Source organism: Nanorana parkeri, unplaced genomic scaffold, assembly GCF_000935625.1.
Source record: "Nanorana parkeri isolate BGI_ZX_2015 unplaced genomic scaffold, ASM93562v1 scaffold400, whole genome shotgun sequence".
NCBI classification, from domain to species: Eukaryota; Metazoa; Chordata; class Amphibia; order Anura; family Dicroglossidae; genus Nanorana; species Nanorana parkeri.
The window spans coordinates 282,391-298,080 of NW_017306668.1; the positions used below are offsets into that span (position 1 = coordinate 282,391).

Genomic DNA, 15,690 nt, shown 5'->3' on the forward strand with positions numbered 1-15,690 from the left:
CTTGCTTCACTGTAGTTTAGTGTAACAAAATGAGTGCAGATGCACTCAGCCAAAAGGAGTGGTTTCCAACAATGTACAAATCCATTCCAGGATGTTGTAGTGTTTGCACTTTTCTATAAGAACAGCTTAATTTCAGTGAGATATTTTAAAGTTTATTTCCACTTCTGCAGTCAAATTTGAGAAACCCCCTCTATGTTTGTTATGTGTTCCCATTCACAAAGCATACCTAAACATAATAAAAAATAAAAAAAAACATTTTGTTCCTTTCTAGTTGATTCTTTAGAACAGGTCTTTGGGCAGACTACAAGCTACTCTGAAGAATTTCAATGTGAAAGTCGAGAGGGATACAGTGGGGACAAACTCTGTTCCCCATCACTAAAACACAGAATTCAGAACACAAGCCCTGAGATCTTTAAGCCTATTTATGACAAACCTCAACTCCCTGGCCCCCTCCTTAACATTAAATAGAAGGTGAAAACTTCAGTATTGAAACATGTAACAAATAGAAAGTAGCTGTTATCCCAATTGGGCTGTAAAAGAGGAAATACACTTTAAGAGCACTGAACCAGTGTGGGATTCAGATACAAAATGCTAATAGTAAACAAAACACACGTTAAACAAAGTAAAAAGGCAACAGATTCTTCAAAGCTCTACTACTGATATCCAGTTCACTGTGTATTGTGTTTGAGTGTTAGCTGAGCAATGTCCATGAAAGTAATCATTTGCTTTGATATGATTTGCTGGTACCCATCACAATTCATCCTGTGGAGAAATGAACAGAAGTAAAATCTTGTTTAATGTCTAGTATCAAAAAAAGTCAACTGCGTTTCCCTCTGGAGTGCAAGGGCAGGGTGATGTTAACATAATTAACCCTATCTGTACCATGCTGGCAGATCTCATTATCAGTTAACCCTTTCAAAGGGTTAAAAATGAATCCTTGCAGTGGGGCTACCCATGCACTGCAAGGGCTAAGATGCTCGGGTCCTACCTGGCTACTAGACTGGTCCCCCTCACAGCCTTTTCTCCCCTGGGCTCTGGCGGTCTTAGCCATGCTGATGCCATCCCGTCTAATGCAGGTCTTTTCAGCTCCATTAGACGTGACAAGGCAGAGGGACATGTTGTAGCCAGAACGGAGGGGGAGAGAGGCAAGTGCCAACTGCCCCAGGACTGAGGATCAGGTGAGTGCATCTTCTGTATTCTGGTCCCTAGACCAAAAACGAGCAGTTAACCCTTGCTGTGCTGGGGAAGCCATCATATTTAGGAGCCAATGGAGAGTCTTGGGAAGTGGAAGGAGGCCAAATTCAATTGTCACAAGAAAAGTCAAGATTATTATACAATGTCATCTGTCAATGACTCTGGATCTATTGCTCATTTTGACAAGCAGACTTCACCCAAGGTATCCATTTTTTCATCATATGCCTAGTCTGAATTGATCAGGTTTACAACAGGATACCTGTGGTGCTTAAATCTCATGGTAGGATGCAAATAAAAGCAAAACCAAATGAAGAAATTCTCATAAAGCATCCAACATACCTTCTGATGTGCTTTTTGCTGACTTTTAATAAATCCTATCCTTGCCGTCACTATCTTCACTATATCATTGGCATCTCTGGAGTCTAGATATTCACCTTCAACATTTTTCTGTAAGAGTAGGGATATTTTTTTTAATCAAAGCTTTATTGAAAAAAACACCATCATCAATATACCTCACATATTAAACTAGTCATAAACCTTAAGATTTTTCTTGCTCAACCTCGTGGGCTGAAAAAGAGACATCATTGGACTTCCCCCATCCACGCTAAAGAGTGTGGATGGAGAAATCTCTCCAGCTGGCTAAATACCCAAAAAGGGACGGCAGCGACTGGCTGCAGTCACTATTTGGCCAACAATTTTCCACCTGGCTCCTTCAACAAAATTCAATTGAAAAATTGACTTTTATCGAGCTGGGTGCTGCTGGCAGAGCCATCAATGGATTGACTTTCGGCCGATTCCAGATTCCGAACAGATGATTGCAGTAGTCAGATGTTATTATTCCGACAGAGGGTGTATTTGTTAGTTTGCCCATTGCACCGCTGTGAACTTTACGTCACGTAAATAGAGATCAAGTTTGTCTATGCCTGAGGATAGTTGGACGAGTAGGGGTACATATGCCTGTCTATACGGTGCACATTTGTTTATTATGTGATATGGATAGATAACACATTGACCATAAGAAGGCCCTGCAGTACAAAAAAATATTTTTTAGGGGTTTTTGATGTATTGCTTTTGATATATCCGTTATTAAAATATATGCATTGTACATTCTGTTTTTGGTGATTAGACTAAACCTGCACTTTTTTGGGTGACGGAGATGTTCGTTTAGTGGAAACTAAATGTTTATTGATATGTGTTGGTATCTGTTAGAATGTAACATTTATGAAACCAGTAGTGCCAGTAATGAATGCCATAATGGGCATATTATAAGTGGGGAAAAGCCGCCTAATGTTTGTCATGAATGATATAGGAGGTGATATAGACATGCCAGCCACAATTGTTTAAGTGTTTCTATAGCCAAAACCTTTGGGTTTTGGATAGAGTAGGTGTGAAATAGAACCCCTGTCCAATTTTCACTGTCTGTGTTCTTTCTGGGTAGATTTACCCAATGTGTGTTGCTGACCACTGCCACAGTGCTGTGAAATCCAAAATTTTACACTCGTCGCCGAAACAAGAGGTGAGGAGAAATCTTCCAACCGCAATACTTATGATAACTTTCTAAGAAGGGCATTCCCTTCAAGAAATTTATTTTCACTGCCTGTTGTGTTTCTGGGACAGGTAAAGAAGGGAAATCTCCCCAACGGGACACAGCAAAATAAATAAACTGGCACGCATTTGAACCCGTCCCTACAACATTTTTTTGGCTATATATAAACTTTAAGGGGGAATTCCTCATGCTCTAATGCTTATCTGCCAAACGGGGATATATTTACCAAGATTAATGGGTGCTTTTTTGGAAGATTGCATAGTAATGACTTGCTAGATACAGTAGAGCTGAGAGTGGCTCTATCAATTTTTGAAAATATATTAACTGATATAAAAAAATTCTATGCAGAAATATTTCAAGGTGAATAATATTCCTACTAGCACATATAAAGTTTTAGTAAAACAGGGGAGAGAAGACTTGGCTAGACATGACCAATCAAGCAGGTCGGGGGGGCAAAACTAGACTACACTCTTCAATACTGTACATTGTTATCTCTGGTCTGGTATGTTGCTTTTAATGTATTCTGAAGCTGGCCATACACTATTTTTTTTTAGTTTAATCCGCAGGCTGACTAAAAAAAAAAAAAAGAAAAAAGAAAAAAGAAGTAGATTCCTCCAACGCTGGAAGTGCATTGATCGAGGAATCCCCTCAGTTTCTTTTGTATTCCGACAGTGGCTGCCGGCCGTTGTCAGTATACCCGAACAGAGCCGGCAGCTCACTGGCCGATTCCTTAAGAACTGGCCGAAATTTGCACATTACATGGAAAAACAATTAAAAAGGCTTGACACCCAACTTAGTTCATTTATGAAGACACTTGGATGAGCATCACTAATAACAATTAGCTATGTGGTGTGTCACTAATTGTTATCAGCTTTGCCATGATCAGATGAACAAACTCATTCAGTGACAATTTATACTGCTGCATTTTTTGGGTAAAGAAACATATTTTAAAAACAATTCATACTAGAGTGTTTGATATACGTTTGCATTACCTTTTTAGACCCCACATAAGGGTAGAATTTCACAGTTGGATAGGCTCTGATGCCAGCCTTTTGGCAGATATATCCATACTCTTGACAGTCCACTTTTCCAGCCTTTACCTTCCCTTTAAGAAGCTTTTAAACAGTAAATAGAATTGATTAAGGTATTCATTTTGTTAGCTTTGCTGATCTTTGAAATGCAAAGCTAGAAAAACTTAGCAAGTTGACATGATTTTATTCTACGTTGTCACATCAGTTTTAGGGTTAGTAGTGCACATGAACATTAAACTCAGAAACAAGTCAAACACAGCATGCTTTCAAGGAAAATGGCTCAGACTGCACACTCTGACCTGTAAAGAGAAGTAAACCAAGGGAGACAGAATAGGACTTACTGCATCTTTATAAACTGTACAACAGCCTAATGAATGAATGACAACAATATACACTGCCCCAAGTGATCCAATTCAAAATCTAGTCAATGCAATCCTGATGCATCAAATATGCTTCACAACTGCACTATAGAAGCAAAACACAACTTGCATATACTAATCCAATAATGTTATCTTAAATATACGTGTATGTTTTCCACTAGTGTTTCCCATCAGTGAGTGAAGTCAGTGAGCACTCCCCCATGTGACATGCAGACAGCCACAGCGCTACGCTTCCCTTTAGCACTGGCATTATTTAGACACAAGCAGAGGGTCCTGTGCTGACATAGATAAACATTAGCACATTGTCCTGTAGTCCAGCCACAAACTTCATGGGCAGGGTTGTCAATGCAGGTTACCCTTTCAATGTGGCAGTGCTATTGTAGTAAGGTATAGTTTGTACTTCTGGAAGGCTCAACAGGTGTCCTTTACTACTAATAGGAGACCAACAAAGAAATAAAAAGGGGAAATGTGCATGTGTGGGCAAGCTCTGCTACATACAGACTACCCAAGCATGAACTACTACTACAGGTAATTTTAGAGCTGCAGCTAACGATTATGTTCAAAATCGATTAGTTAGCCGATTATTACGTTCGATTAATCGGTTAATCGGATAAACAATAACATACATTTTTTAAAATGGATCACAGGAGCAAGCTTGGAGCGGTGGAAGTAAAAAAATGGTGTGGTGTGCAATATAGTGAAATGGAAAGTGTAAAATTATACAGCAATTAATGCAGAATGGCATCGGCTATAGAGGACTACAAATCCCAGCAATAGTACATTATACAGCGCAATGCAGAATATCACCAGCTATAGAGGACTACAACAAATCCCAGCAATAGTACATTATAGCTGGTGGTATTCTGCATTGCGCTGTATAATGTACTATTGCTGGGATTTGTAGTCCTCTATAGCTGGTGGTATTCGGCATTGCACCACTGTATAATGTATTATTGCTGGGATTTGTAGTCCTCTATAGCTAGTGGTATTCGGCATTGCACCACTGTATAATGTACTATTGCTGGGATTTGCTGTGCTCCTCTATAGCTGGTGGTATTCTGCATTGCGCTGTATAATGTAATCCCTGTGCCAATCGTGGATGTGGGCGGGCGGAGAGTGTGAGGCGGGAAGGAGGTGCGGCGTGTAGACCACGGATGCGGGCGGGTCTGGCAGTGGTGAGCGTGAGTTGGAGAGGAGGTGCGGTGCGCGTTTGTGGACCCGTGAACAGGGCCAACTGATCGGAAGCCGATTAATCGATTATTGAAAAAGTTGACAACTTTTTCAATAATCGATTATAATCGATTATGTCGATTAGTTGTTGCAGCCCTAGGTAATTTTACATTTAATATACAGATTAATGGCTGTCCCCCTCCTCTAGAGACAAGGCCTTAGCCAACCCACCAAGCCAGCTAAAGCAGGAGTAGATGCCTGCAGCCTAAAGTGGCATTATTGGACTACATGGCAAAAGCAACACATCAAAACACTTTACACCTTCAAATAAAAAAAACTCTCCGCTGTCCAGATCCTTCAAAAATGCCGGTAGCCAAAGGCCTATGGATTTGCTTCTGACATGTATTTGCGAAGTGCTGTGGAAGGATCTGGAATGCAGAATATGATTCTATGGAGCAGAGCATAGTTGTTTACTGTGAAAGAATGGCAGATGCTTCTCTGAATCAAGCATTTTTTTTATTTCATGCTTGACTTGCTTATGAGTTAAACATCTGCCTACAACACATTTCAAAATGTCAGCTGGCACTATTCTATGAGCACGTGCTCCATTATTTATGGGCAGCTTTGGTCTGTCTGTATCCATAAAGAAATGATAAAAATTACCCCCATTACCCCGTTAAAAAAAAAAAAAAGTTCAGTTGGGAAAAACAAAAACTTCGGGTGACCACAGACATGACACGTTTTGGGAGAATTTCACAAAATATTTTTAGAGTTATTCACAAATTGGTGAAGAGTTTGGAGAAGGCAGAAGAAGTGAACAATCTAGGACAACATAGCTGAACCGGAAAATTAGCTGAATTGGAGATTTTTTTAGCTATGTTGTCCTAGTTTGTTCACTTCTTCTGCCTTCTCCAAACTCTTCAACCTTTTTGGGAAAAACCCTGTTTATGCTGAAGAGACCAAGTAAACAAAACCAAGAATTTATTCTAGGATTTTTTTCCATGATTCATAATACTTCACTTTGAAAGGGAGCAGTTTCTTTAAATATATTACCCTGGGGGCGTGGCCAGCAGCCGAATGTGAGCAGACGTCTGTAGGGGAGCTCTCCCGCACTTTATCCATACGCACTGCACTGCTATAGCACTTAAAAGGGCCTTATTTACCGCAACCAGGATGGTGGTTCGTAAATGGATCTCCCCGTCACCTCCTACATTGAACTCGTGGGTAGCTGAACTGGATAGGATGGTAGCGTACGAGAGGGTTACTTTTAAACAGAGGGGTACCTTGCCTAAGTTCCACTCTATTTGGGACGACTGGCTGACGTACAGGGGTCATGACCTCTCTGATTAACCGGCTTGCACGCATTCTCACGGTGGATACATACAGCTAGTCTTGGCTTCTATTGCATGTAGTCATGTGTTCGCAGCAGGGGGTGTCGGTTCTTCGCACAGTGGTTTATGGGTTTTATGTCTCTTGGGGGGCTTGGTTTAGTTTATGCTCAACATAAGCTCACACAAGTGGTCAGCATGTTCTTGTCGAATTTCACTATCTGCATGACATTATGCTCCCCTTCCCTGCCTCCCCCTCTTGGATTATTTGTCTGCTGGCTTGCTACTGGGTTTTTGTTTTTGGTTTCTTTTTTTTTGTTTTTGTGTTTGTCTACTGTACGTGTAAAATGTGTAAAATCAATCAATAAAAACTATCTGATTTAAAAAAAAATATATTACCCTGTAGGAAAATTACTATATGCATTAATGCATTTTCTAGAAATCATCCACAGAGAATGGATTTTCCAACACTTTAAAAAAGTATCTTAAGCGATATTTCCAATTTTATCTGTGGTTGTTCATTTTTTTTTTTATACCTAGAATGCTGCAATATTCCCACGGATTAATTTCTTTTTTTTACTATTCAAAAGAATATTTGTTGAATATTCTCCCAATTGCCTTGTCTATGGCCAGGCTTGCTTTTTTGTCCATGACATTTAAAAAAACCCCCCCAAAAAAACATTGAGATAAACTAACCTCAGTGAATACCGTAGGGATCACAAGAAAGAAAAGGTGGACTGCACAAAGGAATACAACAATCGAAATAAATTTATTCAACTAGAGAGATGCCGAACTGTGCACAGATGTAAACTTACCCGAGCCACAAATTCATATTCTGGAGCAAAGCTTCGACACGGGCCACACCATGGAGCATAGAAATCTATAAGCCAGTGATCTTCTCCACTCAGCACCTTCTTATCAAAGGTTTCAGATGTAAGGTCAATAGTCATTTTAGGCAGATATCTGTAAAGGAAAAGAAAAGATGAGGATACATTATTCCCAATCAGTGAGAAGGTGCTCAACGTTCGTCTGACCCCCAAGTATTAACACAGGAAAGGGTTTCTTGCTGGGACAAAACGAGGAAGAAAAGGACCAGAGTATGGGCCTATACATAAATGTAAACAAATGCCCTTGACATTATATAGGACAAAGAGGCGGCCTTTGCATCTGGTGGAAAAAAAGTTTAGTCTTTGCATTTGGAAAGGCTTCTTCACAGTAAGAGCTTTGAAAATGTGGAATAGGCTACATTGGGAACCAGTTTGAGCTAGTTCAGTTAACTTTATTTTTTTTAAAAATATAGATGCATTCCTGATTCCATGTGCAGAACATAACTGGATAATAACAGATAAATAATAACACCAGAGATTGTTAATCCAGGGAATATCTGATTGCCTTGGGGGATCAGGAAGGATTTTTTTTTCTCTGTGGGAGCAAATTGAGCCAAGCTTTATTGTAGAGGTACACGGAAATTAAATGTTTAAAACCGGAAAAAAAAAAAAATGTCAGGCCGAAACCAATTTTTTGTAATCTAATCTTTTCAAATTTTGTTAAAGATTTTATTTTATGTATTTTTTGTAAACTTTAAAATTGTTTTAGATTTTATTTAGATTAAATATTTCATTTTTTTACTTTACTGTTGGGGCTTCGGGGAAATATTAGGGGTCACAGAGCCCTCAATCTCTTTTTCTGCAGCCCCTGTTATAAATGAAAAGGAAGCCTCTATACTGAGTGCTCCTGTTCATTCATAACTTGTGGGCATAGTGTGCTTACCATGTACACAATCATGAATGAACAGGAAGTGATGTAGATCACTTCCCATTCATTCATAATTGGGGACACAGCAAACATACTCGGTTCTCAATTATTTACAAACACTCAGTGATCACTGACTGCTTGTACCCGCTCTCCAGCCTGACTCGCTGTCATAGGAGGCTTTGTGAGCGGTGTGGCAAGGAGCGCTCTGTCTCCTCCCCTGCACCGCTCTCCAAATCTGTCACAGGAGGCTGAGCGGGAGAAGAGCTCAGCCTCTTGCGACAGCCGACAGCTTTCCCCCCCCCACACACCACTCTCCTAATCTGTCACTGGAGGCCGGCCGCTCACATCGCTCTCCTTCCCCTGCACCGCTCGGCCTCCTGTGAGAGTTTCTCTTCTCCCTGCTAGATGCTGCACTGTGTCAGAGGGAACGCAGGGCAGCGCCCAGCGGGGAGGAGAGAAACCAGGCATGCAGGGCACTTTTGGCATTTTGTAACTATTACTAACTAGCTTATGCTAATACTATAGTTTTATCCGTGTGGAATATGCTAAATTTGCCAGTTGCCAGGTGTAATACAAAAAACTTGCCTCTCTGCTAACATAATTTTATTGTCTACCTGCCAGTGTTCAGAATAGCTACAGGACTATAATGTAGGCTTCTAGAACATCTTCAGAGCCCAAAATCTAAGGTAGCTATAATGGGGAAGTTTTTCATTTCTCTTCAATGTCATAGACTGGCTTTCCCTCTTCATACTTGCACATCAACATAACGGGCAGCCTCTTCGCCACTAACAAAGCATAGAATGGGGCAGGCAAAACCGTGAAACGGAGGGTAAATGCCTACATATTAAAGCAACCTAGTATAGTGGGTCCCTAAGAAACGTGCTTTCCAAGGTGCCTTATTATGCTATAACAGTTCGGAGAGTACAAAACCGGACAGGTATGAATGTCATATGGTAAGCACATGTTACAGAACAAAAACAAAAAGGTACTCAAGTAAACAAAAAAGGTACTCAAGTAAAAGGTACTGTCTAATGACACAAATTAAATGTGCCCGTATTATTTTGCATGGACTTATTTTTTCTATTAGCTTAGAGCTCAGCTTAAATCTGATCCATCACAGTCTGGAACCCACGGCAGTCATTATTAATTTCTGGTTTTGTGAAGATGTTAGGAACTATCGTGGAGACCTGAGACCTGTTTACAGAAGTCACAGGGTGTCTTTCTTGGACACTATACAGTAAGATCAATCATCATCATCATATAAGACTTAGTTTATAAAACTTTGTTTGCGCGGCACTAGTGCCCCTAGGTGGAGTTGACAAGGATCAAGTATTGAAAATTCCTACACTAGTCAGCGCCATCTAGGGGTGCTAGTGCCGTGCAAACGGCATCTGCCTGGATAAACCAAGCTTCAAATATTTCAAAAATAAAAATCTTCAGGAGTAACAGATTACAAAACACAGAGCAAGACAAAATAAAAGAACTAAATTATCTACTTAAAAATGAATGTACTGCATTAAGTGCCCTGAACTGGGAATAAGACTCACTGATAATACTTTTTATATGCAGACAATTGTAAATTTTAGTAACTTACGTAAGTGCCCAGGTCTTCAGTGAGTATGCATCTCTCTGCCAGCCATTGTAGGCACTAGGACAAACAAGAGACACACATTTATTAAGATGCTAGCCTTTGAAGGAAACCATCCATGCTTTTAATCTAAAGTCATTACACCACAGACTTCAGAGCAGAAAACCCACTGGTGCCCAAATAAGATTTTATATTCCTACTAATAAGCAAATGTACAATTAACCTCTATGAATGTGCCCATGCAAGGGTGCCCACTGCACCAGCAGGATGCATTGCTGGAGGGCAGAACCTGGTGGTGCTACGTGTTGACACAATTCCGAAATTTGGTCTAACATACCAGATGTGTGAGGCACAGTGGCTCAACAACAGCCTAAGGTCATGTAGAGAAGTAATGCCATGACACTGATGTGTATGAAACAACACTACACACGTCTCGGTATTGGCAGATGACCCTAGTACCAATAATGAGAGAAGCCAAGCTCAAAGTTTCTTGGAAGGAACAGTGTATCTTCAATGTCTAGCTGTTGTGTCTAAGCATACACTAAAAATCATAAAGAATTGGCTTCTATGGGCAACACAGACATGCGCAACATTCAAGACTACTTACAAATAATAATGAGGATTGTCCCGATTTGCTGGATAGAGCCTGATCTCAGGGTAGGAGTTGACATATTCTTTGCTGCAGAGAGAGCTATATTTCTGACAGTCAACACTTCCAACACTGATCAATCCACTTACATGCTGAAATAAGAAAAAAATTACATGAAAAAATATACCAAAACAATAAACTTAACAGACTCAAATACACAAATATGCACATTCTTTATTGGCTAGTGTAAGGACAGATTCCTAAAAGTAGAACTAGAAATTGCTGTACATACCTAATTATCTCCTCCGTCTGCATTATATATGGAAGCAATGGAAGTAAAACACAGGGCTGATTTACACATACAAAGAACACATTAGCGATTAGATTTAGGAAAGGCCATGTAACTACATTACAAAGTAAGATCTGCATTATCTATGTGTTAACTTAAAGTGTATTTCCGCTTTTGCAGTCACATTTGAGAACTGTATGTTTGTTTCTATTCGCACAGCATACATAATAATTTATCTATCTATCTCAGGGGTGTGGATTTTTTTTTTTTAAACTACTTGCCCGAGGACAAAGCGGGATACCAATCCAATTGTCCCTCAGGACAATCTACTTGCCCTAATACAGTTTTGACCAAAATATTTTGTATTTAACCGTGTTAAGAAGCCCTTCTCATTGGTCTGCGCAGTCAGGTTGCGAGTGCTCACAATTTGGAAGCAAAATTCAAAATCCATGGTGCAGGGTTGCGTTGGATGGCACTATGGGGTACAGATAGTACACCCGTATCGGCGGAGGGGGAAGGACTGTTCGCCAAAAGGCAAGTATAGCAGAGGGGGAAGATGGGCCCAGATTTGAGCGGGTACTTCCATTTACCACAAGTGCTTGGACAAGTGAATTTAACCTCTAATGCACATTGTGGGTGTTAGTGTTGCTGCCCAGTTACCACAGTATGGCACACAATGGAATGGAGGCAGCACTCAGCACACACACAATGCCCTATCTGTGCGTTTATTCACATGCAGATGGTGGGGTTGGTTTTAATTTTTTTTAAATTTATTACCATCACACAGGGGATAACAAGCCCCTAGGTGACAGCGTTTGGAGGTGACAGGTCCTCTTTATGGAGAAATCTGGGGTCTATCAGACGCCAGATGTGTCTCTATTAGACTCCAGTACAGAAAACTGATCACAGCATTGAACGCAATCTCCTCTGCAGCCCCGATTGTTACAGCTGAGACAGGAAACGCACATCACTCCTGTCTCACAGATCACACAGAGCTGATGGGAGAATGGATGTTCTCTGGTCTGCTCCCCATGAAGTCATATGCCGTGGTCCTGGGGCCCCCAGAAGCACGGGGGACCCCAAAAAACACACGGGGTAACAAAAACAGGCTGCTACAAGTGTATACTTGGCTGTATACCCACCCAGATCACTTTTACAAAACAAGCGGCAGCTCCCCTGCTCTACATTTAGCTCGGCTTGCCCGCAGGCAATGAGAGAGGGGAAATCTCTAATAGCATTAAAACCCGACAGGGGATCTAATCCTCCCCCACGGTATCCATAGCTAAAAAATAAGTTTTTTGTATAGATACACCAAGTACTGTTGTAGGCTGACAACACACAGTATTTTGTAGACAGAAAGGTGATCTCTACAACATAAAGGCTAATCATTGCGTAGTCCATGGTAAGAACTCGGAGGGTTAAACAGCTTCTTTGAGATAACACAGCTCTGAATTTCCGACAAGATCAACAAATATTTTTTGAACAGATATAAAAAAAACACTTCCAATGTTACATTTAACAGACCATAAAGAAGCAAATAACAGAAGTCTATGGTTAGTGTTTACACACACTTTAATCTACAAAGCCTAATCACAGGCACATTACTTGTTGTATGACACAGCTGGCCAAAATATCTGGTGCTTTTGGGTATAAGGGAGCATGTGACCTCAGAAATGAATTGCTACGCCCTTAACATCTGACCCCAGCTGACACTAGGCACTCTGGTGTCAGCTTTGCTGGAGGAAGAAGTGGCAGGGGGGAGCAAGGTGAGCAGCAGTGGGTTGGGGGCCCCTTTGCACAGACACCATGACTTTACCCTGAATGTGCAAGGTAGCAGTGATAATAAGTACACAATTGATGGAAGTGCTCGTCATCTTTATCTTTTTAAGAGATCTACCTGTCTATGGGAAGACTTTATGTTTACCCATAGAGTAATAAAATCAACATTCAAAAGCTCTACAATAGACACACAGATTATTTGCTCAGCAACCCACTTTCTTCACCTTTAAAAGGTAGTGCAATCAAGTGGTACTGTGAATGATTGTGAAGTCCAGCCTTTATCAGGTCTTGATAAGCAATCTTTATTATTAGACAGAGGACAGGATTCTCTTACCCGTGCCAAACGTTTCCATTCAGGCATCAGTGCTTGACATGGTCCACACCAAGGAGCATAATAATCCACCAACCAGATTTCATCTCTACTTCGTTCTTTTACCAGTTCCTTAAAATTTGCTGGTGTGAGAGTGACAACTGAAGGATGTCGAAGATCCTAAATTCAGGAAATCGGATCAAATGGTTAAACCAAGTGATTACATCATTTGTGTTCTTATTTTTTTTCCAGAATGTTTATGGCCAGTTGTGTTAGCAGCATAAAAATATATCTCTCTAAAATCAATGAGGGTAATTTATCAAAACTGGAGCAGACAGAATCTGGAGCTGTTGCCCATGGCAACCAATCAGCTTCTGTCTTTAGTTTGCCAAGCTTTGAAAATTAAAGACAGAAGCTGATTGGTCAACTGCTCCAGTTTTGATAAACCTCCCCCCTATGTGTTACACAGCACAGGGCCACACAGGCATAGCACATCAAAGGGTAATCGTGGAAAAAGTGATAGAATTAAGTGTATAGTGCACAGTACCTCAATGAATTCCAAGATCTCCTCAGCACTATGATGTCCCCCATACTCATGAATATTGGACTGGTTGAAAATGACGGTGGTAGGATAAGCTCTAATGTTATACTGTTTGAGAAAGAGAAAATTATAGAACTGTTTTCACAGATTTGAAAGGCGATCTGTCATGCAACATTGAAAGTGATCCATGAACACAGGAAAAACATTAAATTACAAACCAACTTTCTACACACCAAGGTCTTTCACCCCAAAATATTTTACCTAGTTTTATTAGAATGAGGAAGTTTATAAACTTGTGTAGGGTTTTAATTGTTAGCTGTGACCCCATTTGGGAGATTCCCTCACTTTTTAACCCAGTGACACCAGTATAGGAAATGAGTGATACAGAAGTCACAGCAACAGGAAGGTACAGACAGCAGCATTACCTTCAGTCTTGCCCAGTTGTACAGTCTCCTGTATTGAAAATGCTTACTCTGATTTTGCTGCACACTGGGAGGCTCCCACTGCGTGCGTTAGAAGCAAATCACATAGAGCCCACCTAATTTCCTGGCTGGAGGACATCCATCATCATAACCCTTTCCTCCCTGGCTTGACTGTCCCTGGCCCACCCCTTTCATTCATTGCATTTCAGTTCTTTTATGGAAGTCTGACTGGAATACCCACCCCTCCAGACTGACATCAAGGCATTTTGATATTTACGCCCCTCCCAAGAGTCAGCTCATTGCTCGCTTCAGGGCTGAGGGCTGCTGAGAATAGTACTGAAGTTGGGTGCTGTGATGATTAAAAAAAAAACAAAAAAACTATGTACAGCACCCTTACACAAACACCATCCCCCCACCACCATCTGAATCTCCCTGCACTGGATAGAGAAGCACATATACCCAATAATGACATAACTGGGTCTCAAATAAGGTATGTGATGAAAATGGAAAGGTTTTATATAAAAATGTCATTATGTTGAGGAGGGGAACCAGGGAAGGCAAAATATAATTGTATTACACTTCAGCTATAAAACATTACGGAGGTCTGACCCTTCCCCGCTGTGTCCAAATCTAACAAAACATTTTTATTGTCCTTGAGTTTTAAAGTGGTAAGTGCTATTTAAATAAACTACATGCGACTGTCCACAGTTAATGGAGGGCCTGTAAAACATTATGACATTTTTTTTATAGTACACAAAAAAGTCTACACAGGGACCGTAAGTGGAATGCTCACTTTCTTGTATGTTACATCTCCCGAAATGATGGCCTACTAAGCTGGCCATACACTGGTAAATTTTAGTGCAAACATCCCTACGAAAGATTTTGTCAGAACACTCTATAATGACATGAGACTTGCAGAATGTTCGAAGTTCGTTTGATTTCAACATTTTTAAATAGGTTTGGGGGAAAATGTCATCCTGCTCCTACAAATTATTCAAAAAAACATTTTCACAACAAAATTCTACAGGTGTATGGCCAGCTTTAGGTTGCTCTGAGAGACCAGGGGAGGATTGCTTATTTCTCAGCAAAAGCAGATATACGCTTTAACACTGACCAAAATCATAGTTTGAAATACAGTTTAAATAAGTTGCTTCAATGAATGTCACGGCATGTTACTCATGTAAAAGGAAGCATTATATAAGTACCGTGTTACACAGGCCTTCATGGATTGTACAGTCCAGTGTCCCGAATCTGACATGGCCAAACATTCTTTTGGAGGCTTTTCTCAATTCTGGAAGTAAAGCTCTGCACGGAGGACACCACTACGTATCAAAACAGAATACCATGTAAGTTTCTGCACATATAAACAACCCAAAATTATGATTACAATAAAAAAAAAAAGAAAAACAGCAAAATAATGCAGGATGAGCAAGTTTTCATTAGGAAAATGCAGACTTTAAAACACCCTTAAAAATGGGACAAATCTAAAGAAAACGCGCTTCTACTCACAGGTGCAAAGAAGTCCACCAGCCACGGCTGTCTGTCATTCTCAGGAAAGTTCTGAGGTCCAAGAGTAACAACATGAGAAGTTACACTCTCCTTCGTGAAGGCAACTAGATCATAAAGGTTTACTTTACCTGTGGAAACAAATTCAGAAGAATTACAGATGACATTGCACTAAAATAAATAACAAACCTTTTTTGTTTTGTTTTGCAGGAATATATATATATATATATATATATACACACACACACACACACATTTTCTG

At 40.3% G+C, this 15,690-nt stretch overlaps 1 protein-coding gene across 1 annotated transcript in view; it reads right to left on the reverse strand.

The window, feature by feature from the left end:
* Positions 1-719: 719 nt before the first annotated feature.
* Positions 720-15,690, reverse strand: part of DNAJC10 (DnaJ heat shock protein family (Hsp40) member C10) — a 43,113-nt gene continuing 28,142 nt past the window's right edge. Inside the window, exons 13-22 of the mRNA XM_018559508.1 lie at positions 15,432-15,559; positions 15,128-15,244; positions 13,507-13,608; positions 12,984-13,139; positions 10,600-10,733; positions 9,999-10,052; positions 7,465-7,612; positions 3,733-3,855; positions 1,534-1,641; positions 720-762 (exon numbers count right to left, since the gene is read on the reverse strand). Of these exons, the coding sequence (XP_018415010.1) occupies positions 751-762; positions 1,534-1,641; positions 3,733-3,855; positions 7,465-7,612; positions 9,999-10,052; positions 10,600-10,733; positions 12,984-13,139; positions 13,507-13,608; positions 15,128-15,244; positions 15,432-15,559 (1,082 nt within the window). The 3' untranslated portion in view covers positions 720-750. The remainder of the gene's footprint in view (positions 763-1,533; positions 1,642-3,732; positions 3,856-7,464; positions 7,613-9,998; positions 10,053-10,599; positions 10,734-12,983; positions 13,140-13,506; positions 13,609-15,127; positions 15,245-15,431; positions 15,560-15,690) is intronic.